The 10,512-nt window shown below is 38.0% G+C and overlaps 1 protein-coding gene across 1 annotated transcript in view; it reads right to left on the bottom strand.

Moving 5' to 3' along the window:
- Positions 1 to 10,512, bottom strand: part of CCDC102B (coiled-coil domain containing 102B) — a 70,042-nt gene that overhangs the window by 24,510 nt on the left and 35,020 nt on the right. The window contains exon 4 of the mRNA XM_006892763.1: positions 5,472 to 5,588. Within this exon, the coding sequence (XP_006892825.1) occupies positions 5,472 to 5,588 (117 nt within the window). The remainder of the gene's footprint in view (positions 1 to 5,471; positions 5,589 to 10,512) is intronic.

Genomic DNA, 10,512 nt, shown 5'->3' with positions numbered 1-10,512 from the left:
GGATGTAGGGTAATGGATAGGTATCTGAAGTCTAGAAAGTGTTTTCTTTCAATTCTTCTCTGGATGCTGAAAGTAGAAATGACTGTTAGATGATCTGTCTTTGTTCTGAATGCTAATCCTGGCCTGAGCGTTTATTTTCTAGGTAAGTTTAGATCACTTACTGCATGTGAACTGTGTGCTCTCTAATCTGATGTAGCTGGTGGGAAGTGAAGTAAATAAAAATTATTTCAAAGTTCTATAAACAAGAAATGTACTTTTAAGAGCAGAAACATGGAGGTGACACCACTTCGGGGCAAAGACGATGTAGAGGCATCTCCCATATAATTGGCACCTATGGACACAAACGTCTAACAGACGCCATAAGTCTGTAGAGTGAAGCTACTATTATTTTCTAGTATTGTTTATTCGACTTGCCAACTGACTGTAGACAAGCAAACAATTGTTACTTAGTGTTCTCAGTTATGAGAAAAGGGTGCTAACAGCAGCAATTCTTAGACGTTCTGTAGGGAATTCATAAAATCAGGTACTCAGAATGCTTTCTAATCCATGTAAAAGGTCAAAACAGAAGGTATCTCAAAAGTATTTGTTAAGGGTAAAAATTGTCAATTGCTTATCTTTTTAAATTGCTCATTTGAAATGGCACACTCTGTTGCTGTGGTTCTAGAAGTTGATTCCAAGTCATAGTGACCCAACCAGATGCTTTCATATTATTGTGACATATTTCTTCATGTCATTTAAAATCCTGAGGTGAAAGTCATGTTTTAAGCATTAAGTAAAATATTAAGGGTTCATTAGTAGCATTGGAAATGAAAGCTGCTATAAAAATCTAGCATACTGCTTCCTTTTCCATATGCAGATCATCGTGTCATTATGGTAGGAGACATTCAGTTCTCTAACCTAAAACATAGCACTCACTGCTTCTTAGAAACAAGACACAAAACCCCTAAACAAGCAGGAAATCAAAACTGTCTTCTTGGCATTAGACTTCATTTATCAATTAAATGTAATAATCTTTAATGGATCAAATTTTAGGTGATGTGCTTTGACAATTAGGATGCATGTTTGGGAATAAGAGGTTGAAATAGTATTTAAAAATGCTATTTAGATCATGACATGTCTTTAATTAGTAAGATGAATGTTTAATATCTGTGTCTATCATTGTGTTACTTACCAGAAATAATAAAGTAAAATTACAGCAAAAAATCAGCAGGTTAGTGATGAAAAATTAGTCTGGGAAAAGTAAATATGTTTTTATCCAATGACAAATATAATGATATCATGTTGTGACTGTATAAAAATGTAGGCATTTAAAAGAAATTAATAAAGTCAAATCAGTTGATTTTACACCTAATACAGGTGTAATAATAATAATAAATAATAATAATAATAACAACCTAATAACAGGTTCCATGTACAGAGACCACGAGAGCTCAATTAGGTATTTCAGATTTCACAGTATTCACAATGTTACCCTTAATCCGTTATAATCCACCCAGTGGAATGGCTTTGTATAATGACTCAAACACAAGTAAACATCTCTGTGGGATCCCTTCCTTGCATCCAACAGCTATCTGACATCAGCAATGATAGCTCTTATCCAATATCCTCTCCTGAAACTAGTTTGAATTTCTGGCATTTGTTGATGTATTACATTGACCATTGAATGACAGTTAAAGTAATTAAACAAAACCAAACCAACATACTATTTTAAACTTGCATAAAGTTGATAGTAAAGTATTTGTGGCATATTTCCAATTATATATATTAATGGAATTGGGAGAAGATTAATCGATGGGACCTCTCTTTATCGTAGGAGTATGCAATGAGGGTTGTAGAGTAGATTATATTTGGGGCTAGGGGGTGCGGTTTGGGGAGGTGCGGGGGGGGGATTGTGTACCAATGAGGGAGTTTTTCTTTTGCTTTTCAAGGAGAGGAGCAAATGGGGGGAGGAGGGGGGAGGGGTTTGTGTGGGGAGAAGGGTGCAACAATGAATGAATGGAATCCCAAAATCTCTGTAGATGTTCATTGAAATGAAAAATAAACAACCTAAGTTAAAAAAAAAAAAGAAGGCTGACCAGAAAGGGCATGAGCAAATGGATGGAAATGTCACATGGCTTAAGAGGAGTGGCTGCTTTATGAATTCTATTAAATATTTCTTAATTAAATTGCATATATATATTATACTTTAATGAAAAAGTTCAAAAGTAAGTATTGCATTCTAAATTTATATTACCAATATAATCTATGGGTCTCTAGCTCTGCCCACTGAAAGGACAGGTTAGCAATGATGCCGCCAAGAAATCGAGCACACCAATACCTAGGTCAGAAAGGTCTTGACGGCTCAGTAGTCAAGGGCTAGTCTTAAACCAAAGGTCAGTGGTTTGAATCCCACAGCTAGTCCACAGTATAACTGTGCTAAAATCTGATTCCATAAAGATTTAGCTACTCCCCTTCTATTACCATGTTAGTTTTGACTCATGATAACCCTTTGGTTTTCCAAGGTTTTAAGTCTTTATAAGAGGAACTTGCCTGTCCTTCTCCTGGGCTCAGCTGCTGAATTTGCATTGCTGACCTTTGACCTAGCAGTCCAAAGCATAACACCTCTCACCCGCAGGTTTCTTTCTGTAAAGGTTCTAGTCTGTCCTATAAGGTTGCTGTGAGTTTAAATAGAACAAATGGCAGTGGGTGTTCTTTAGGAATGTTCAATGAGATCTCCAAAGGGATAAAGCAGCTCTTGGCAGCAACGCGTGCTTCTCGTCCTGGGTAATGTAAAGTACGAGGCAGTCCTCAGACATACACATGCTTGTTCACTGCATACTAAGCAAACAGGAAGGTGTTAAAGGGTTTCAACAAATCTGTTCACTTGGCAATATGGAATGTTTAAGATATTGGACAATTATTTTTAAATTTTGATAGCATGTGGAAAATGTACTTTACTGCAGCTTTACATTTGCTGTTTAAGTTTTCTCTGCTGGAAGAGGAAAGAGATTTTTTTCAAGGCTGAGTCAGTCAAAAGGATCAATTACTCAAATATGTCAGTGAGCCAAAGTCCAACAGGAACATTTGTCCAAATTCAAAGACAAATGTCAATGACTATGGATCGATTACATAAGAATCTTCAACTCATCTGACCTTTTTTACTGAAGGATTCTCAGACATTTAGGGAAGAGAAAAGAATCTCCCAGAAGATTTGAGAAAGGTCAAAGTACAGACTTGAGTAGTATTTGAATCTAGTCTCCAATAAATTTTTATGAATAGAATTCAAAATCATTTGGAAGGAACATTTTAAGTGAATCTCATCGGCCAGGGGAATATCCTCTGAGTTCCATGGTACATTTGTTTTTACCCCAACTCACCAGCTCCTCGCTCCACCTCCCACCTCCACGGAGGAAGGACTGGAGAAGCAAAGACTGACTTTCTTTCACAGGCTCGAGAGTAATCACATCAAATCCAAGAGTTAAGAATAACACAGCACACTAGAATTGAGTTAATGGACATGACTCATACAAGAGACAGCTGAGTTGAGGCCAGGGTACTTCACACAGCAGAGGAAATGGGAGAGCATATGTAGAAAAGTTTAAGGAAACCAGATGCTAAAAACCAAAACAAACAGGGTTCGTAAATATGAGAATATCATCAACTTATAAGAGTAACTGTGGGTAGGGTACATTAGAGTCTTAAAACCTGAATGTCAAGAAAAATATTAACTCCTAATATGACACAGTTATAAGAGCATAGAATCATTTTGCAAGGATCTGTGTGAAGCTGAAGAAACATTATTAAACATCTTTAATAATGAGGATGTTTAATACAATTACTCTTTCTGATAGAAACACTGACGGTCTGGCAGGTAAAGCATTGTACTATCAACCCAAATACAGGTGGTTTGAACCCACCTTCTAAAACTCTTCAAAGAGGAGCAATCTCCTCACATGTGATTCCAATTCCAATTCATTGGCAGCGCTTGAGTGAATACATCACAAGTGACAGGCTTTCTCAAAACATGCATTGCTGTCTAGTCAGAACCGACTCAAAGCTGACCCTCTCTCTGGGTTTCCAAGGCAATAAATCACATGAAAAGAAACTGCATCTTTGAAGAGTTTTCTTTTTAAAAAGTAGACAAATATAATGGAAACACTGATTACAAATATCCTCCCTATTTTTAACTGCCTTTATTCCATGTCCTGAGTGTCCCTACATTTTGTGTCCAAGATATTTTTCCCAGAATTATCCATTACAAAAGAAATAATCCCAATTTTAATGTGATAACATTTTTTGAAGTATCAAAAAATACTTCAAAAAAACCCACATTTTTTTGAAGTACAAATGATTAAGCATGCTTCTTATCTCTAAGAAATTGATGTTGAGTCAGTATCAACTAATATTTGACTCTGCAAAGAGTTTTCAGAGACTAAATCATTTGAGAGATTCCCCCTCTTTCTCCAGAAGAGCTGCTGGTAGACTTGAACATGCAGAGAAGTACAGCATTTACTTAGACGACCAGCCAAAGCTTCTGAGGACTAGGCCACCAGAACTTCTTACCATCAGGGGAAATGTAGGGTTTACAATCATTAAAATTCACTTGGTAGTAGTGACGGCAGTAAAAGAGCAAACAGATGTTTCTTCTGTTTTACTTAGCATGTGTACCTGAGGCATGGTATAATTATAAAACAAATGATAGTTAATAACTGTAACAACAGTAGCCTGTCTCTTAACTGATGCCAATTTTCAATCACACTCATAAATCCACCAGAAAAGACACATTACTCATCATCACTCACTCTGACACCAACTTGGCACATCAGATCAGGTAGCTCTTTGAACTTCTAATGAGTCTTTACTCACAGGAAGACTTGTATTGCTCACTGGCCAAGCAAAGGTTTTTCAACAAAATATTGTGTTTTGTAATAGCATATATTTTAGAGGTAGTTATGAGGCAATGTCACTCTAAAGCAGTTTAAAACACACATGGCTCAGCCCAACCCGTTGTCATCCAGTTAGATCTGGCTCCGAGCTGACCCCCCAGCATGATTTCAGAGACTGTAGATCACAGGAGGAGAATGTTCATCTTTCTCCCATAGAGCAGATGGTGGATTCAAATTGTGTATCATTGGGTTGTCAGTACAACTCCTATCTACTAGGCTTCTAGTGATTTTTATTTTATATATTTATAGTGATTTGGTTTGATTTTCAGCCACATTTTCAAAAAGGTAATCAAAGGAGGCTCAATTTTTATTTAATAATGTCCTTGTATGTTTTAGAGAGTCCTAATGGTATAGTGCATTTAGTGTTGGGCTGTAAACCAAAAAGTTGGCAGATTGGGTCCTCTTCCCACCCTTTTCGAGAAAAATAAGGCAGCCTCACCTCACCGAGATTCACAGCCTAGGAGAGCAACAGAGGGCCACCATGAATTGTAATGGACTTGCTGATATTTGTCACGGCTTTGGTGTGTTCATTATGCAGTGTTTTACCTCTGATCTCAGCTCATAAATTTCTCTATTCATGTTGCTTTGAGATTTTGATCTTTCTTTTATGTCTCTTGATATTCCCTCCATTTCATTTTCATGGTGACGATGAAAACTGTTAATCTAAAGTAGAAATACAATCTATTACCTCACGCTGCCATGAGGACTGGTCCAGGGTAATACACATCCTCTTCTTTATTGCCCTGGAGACGTGACCAACTCATCACTGACCCTCCTACAAGTTGAGAGAGTTTGGAAACAGCATGGCCTTCGGGTTGGCAGCCTACCTCCCTGTGGACTATGCTACCTGAGTTCCCAAGTCCTCCTTTGTTAGAAATTTTTCTATTTGTATTTTAGGCAATCTATTTCCAGTATGAATTCTGGCAAATTTTTCTTCATCTTTTTATGGGACCATTTCTTTTTATATTTGTAATGGAAGAATCATGAGGGGTTAGAAAACAAACTTCCAAATCTTAGTTTTGTGATTGAAAAAAAATGAGCAAAACTCAGTTATTTCCAAAATTTACCAGTTCACTTTTCACAGTAATCCAGTTGGTACTGATTGTTCAATGCTGAACATTAACACTTCAGTACCTTACTGATTTATATTATCTGCAAACAAAATAATATTTTCATTGAAATAGAAACAAATTTGGAAACGGAAACACATAAATAAGTAGGAAAGTGAGAAAGGAAATGAAAAACCTACTCATTGAGTTTTTCCCATAGCTGCTTTTATAATCAGGGATCTCTGGTGTCCTAGTAGCAAGGAACTGAGATACCAGCCCAGAGACACATGATTTAAACCCACCAGCTGCTCCTTGGAAGAAAGTTAAGCAATTACCTATCATGCAATTAACTGTCTCTTAAAACCCACTGGAAAGTCAACCAAGAGCCAGTTCCAACTCAATGGCACATAGTAACATTTTTATAGTCAGAGGTTCTCACTAAAAAATACCAAACTAACCAAAAATATATATTTACATGTAAATACACAAAATATCTATTTCTATATAAGCACACATATATCTTCCCTAAAATATTAGGTAAAAATTTCCAGTATTCATCCAGGTTGGGAAGTTGTCTGCGGCAGCCAGATTTTACAGAGGTTTGTTTTCTGGTTCTGATGAGGCTTGGGCATGGAATATTTACATGCCATTGGGGTGAGCTGATTTGATTTGGCTTCCTATTTAAAAAGGCACTGGTCTGTCCATTTGGTGTACAGAGGTTGCTGTGATGCTGAACACTGTGACACGGGTGTGTCAAATGTGCTAATAGTTCCCCATGGTGGACAGTGTTCGATGGAGCTCCCCAATTAAAACAGGCTTGGAAGCAGAAGTGGCATCCACTTCCGAAATAGTCTGCCTCTGGAAATTCTATGAACTTGGACAAACTACGAAAGTTATGCAAGTGTTCAGGTCTTTTGTTCAGAGGATCGCTATGAGTCGTATATGACTCGATGGCACTTAACAACATATATAAATTGTATGTAATTCTGTGATAAGTAAAAATGGCTATTATTATTCAATTTCTTTTAAAAATTAAATAATACAGCCACTAAAAATGCTGTTATTGTTAATAATGTTAAGCATGTCCTACTTTCCTGGAATTGAACTTGATATGTACTGCTTTGTTGTTGTTGTTAAGTACTGTCAAGTTGACTGCCACTCATAACAGCTCCATGAACAAGAGAAAAGCTTGCCCTGTACAGTACCATCCTCATGATTACAGTCATGTTCAAGTCCATTGTTGCGCTCATGGTGTCATTTCATTGGCAGGCCTCCTCTCTTTTGCTGACCTTCTACATTTCCAAGTGTATGTTTTTCCAAGGACTAATATCTCCTAACAACATGCCCCAGGTGTGTGGGACTAAGTCTCAACATCTTTGCTTTTAAGGAACCCCTTTGCTTACAGCTTTCCAAGAAAGGTCTGTTTGTTCTTTTGGAGGTTTGTGGTATTTTCAATATTCTTCCCAACAGCATCATCCAGAGGTCTTCCTTTTTCATTGTCTAATTTTCACATGCATGCAAACGTGCTGAAAATACCATAACTTGAATCAGACAGACCTTAGTCTTTAACCTGCATGTTCTACATTAGTCAAAGGAAATCAGACATTGTGAGGATGGCATAGGATCAGGTTAAGTTTTGTTCTGTTGTAAATACGGTCACTAGGGGTTGGGACCAACTTGACAGACCCTTACAAAAACAGTTAATGCTAATAATAACCCCATATATTCTGTAGGTGTTGTATTATTTTTACCTTCCATCTATATCCCTGGATCTGTTTCTCTAGAGAACACTGACACAGACACACTGAAGTTATTTTCTGAAAAGCATTATATAGGTGAAAGCAGACTGACAAGAGAAATGCAGCAGAAGATGGCATAGCTCATCACACTAGAAGTGACTGCTGACCTGTTAACAGACTAAGACACGGTCCATGTTCATAACTGTTCTCGGGCTAGAATGCTGTAAGTAAGGTGAGAGGGAGAATAAGGATAGATAGATAGATAGATAGATAGATAGATAGATAGATAGATAGACAGACAGACAGATAGAGTTGTGTATACCATGAAAATCTGTTTTTGAAAGTTTCTACCCTTTTATGTAAGTTAAACAATTTGGCATTAACCTCTGGCAAAAATAAAATAAAATAAAAGTCATTTAACTGAAGAAGATAATGAATTGCAAGGGTAAAATGAAAGCAACTTATTGTGATAATGGAGTCGCCAAAGTATAATAGAATTCCTTCTGGTAATTGGAAGCCCCAAGTCTAACTTCTAAAATCTTGGTCTCCAATCTGGAGGGAATTAAATCAATTGGAAAGTCCTTCCTTGTCAGCAGAAATTCAATCAGCCTTGCTTACTTCTGGGGGGAGATGAGGCTGGACACATCAGCCACCTAAAATAATTCCATTTTCATTCCCAAGTCTGAGGAGAAAAATCAAAGACATTTGGACACAAGAAGAATGAATTGGGGGCTGGGAGGTCAAGATTAAGAGCTAAAATGTGTTATTGTTGTTAAGTGCCATCAAGTCAACTCCAACTTCTAGTGAGTAACAGAATGTATGATGGGAAAACAACAAACTGTTTAAGACATGAAATAAAATATTATTAAAAACTAATCACTATTTTCAGAAATAAACTGACACTGGTGGCTTAATAGTAAGGAGTTGCTTTGGCAACTCAAAGGTATGGGGTTCAAATCTACCCCCTGATCCAAGGGAGAAAGGTGGGCAATTTGCTATCATGTGATATATTGACTTTGAAAACCTGCGGAAGCATCAGCTATGGATTGGTTCTGATTCAACAATATACAATAACAACATCATCAATTTTTCCTTTAGAAGTCCTGTGGTACAGGGAAGCTCTGGTGGCCTAGTGGCAAGAAGCTGTGCTGCGATTGCAAAGGCACGCAGTTCGAATCTACCAGATGCTCTGCTGGAGAGGGGCAATCTCCTCCTGTGCTACTCTGACTATCTATCCTACCCGATGGTACACAACAAGGGGGGGAAAATGCTGAGAATCCTTGTCGTACAGAGGGTTAAATGTTGGACTTAATCCAATAAGAATCCATTCCCACATCACAGAAATAAGTTAAGGCAGTCTTAGGAACATTATACGTGGAAAGATGGAGGGATGGCGAAACAGAGGAAGACCCTCAATGGGGTGGATTGACACAGTGACTGCAGTAATAGACTCGAGTGTGTCAGAAACTGTAAGAACTGCATAGGTAGCACAGGGTTCAGATCTGCTGTTCATACTTGACTCGACAGCACCTAACAACTAATAGTAAAGCTTCCATAAATAATTACAGATTTGGAAACACTATAGAACAGTTCTATTGTGTTCTCCAAGGTCAAGGTGATTTCAGAATCCACTGGACAGAAGGAGGTATATTGTATTCTTCAACAAGGAGCTTGGGGAAATGTGAAAGTGTTCATGAATAATAGAGGGCATCTCTGGAAAACTTAAAAATATGTCTAAGCATCTTCCCTTTCTAAACATTTACTTCATAAAGTTGGAAAGTAAAATGCCATCTCAAGAAATGGAAATTCCACTCATTCTTTGATCAGGTGAGATTTTGGACTTATCTTAGACATTCTTTTTCTTTCACATGCGATGTCCAAACTAATCAATTCAGCTTAACTTGCAGAAAACACATTGCTCTCGAGTCAGAACTGACTTTAGCTGACCCTTCAGTGGTTTTTCCTAAGATGGTAAATCACGCAGGAGGAAATTGCCCATTTTTCTCCCATGGAACCACTGGTGGATTTGAGCTACCACAGAGGTGGCCCCCTTGAAGTCGGCAATGCAACTCTCCAGGATATGACAAACAGAGCTCCCTTTCAAATGACTTTCAAAACATGTAAAAATCCAGTCACTTCATCAAAACTACACTATTAGTACTTGGATTAAAAGTCACCATCACATCCCACTAGTTAGTTTAATGACTGCTTCACTCCTTGCTCTTGTGCTTGGCTTCATACGCATATTTCTAATACAACAACCAGATAAACGAGCCTTCTGAGAAAGCCATTTCGAAAGTCCTAGTGCTCTGCTTAAACCAGTCAGTGGCTCCCAGTCTAGGCAGTTGATTCACTGGGCCCTTTTGCCTCTGGGTCCAAATATCTTTCCTCCCCAACCTCCCTTATTTCTCTCAGGTCACTTTGACCACCTTTGATGACTATTCCTTGTACAGCAGGGATGCAAAAGCCTACCAGAATATAGAAGTAGAAATGAGACATTACAATGGAAAATAAAAAAGATAAGAGAATAAATGAGGTGTTCTAGCTCAGAGCAACCCTGTAGGTCAGAACAGAACTAGTCCCTGGTGTTCTCACAGCTGAAATCTTTAAGAAAGAATCCTCTTTTTACCACAAAGTGATTGTTGTTGTTGTTGTTATGTCATTTGCGACTCATAGCGACCCTATGCACAACAGCCCTAAACCCTGCTCTATCCTGTGCCAACTGCACCGCCTCTGACACACCCATCCCGATTACCCCAGTCACCGAATCAATCCATCTCATAGAGGGTCTTCCCCTCC

Source organism: Elephantulus edwardii, unplaced genomic scaffold (genome assembly GCF_000299155.1).
Source record: "Elephantulus edwardii isolate Elephantulus edwardi_28Jun2011 unplaced genomic scaffold, EleEdw1.0 scaffold00118, whole genome shotgun sequence".
NCBI classification, from domain to species: Eukaryota; Metazoa; Chordata; class Mammalia; order Macroscelidea; family Macroscelididae; genus Elephantulus; species Elephantulus edwardii.
Note: the sequence above shows the minus strand (reverse complement) of the source record. Positions and strands in the feature narration are given on the sequence as shown.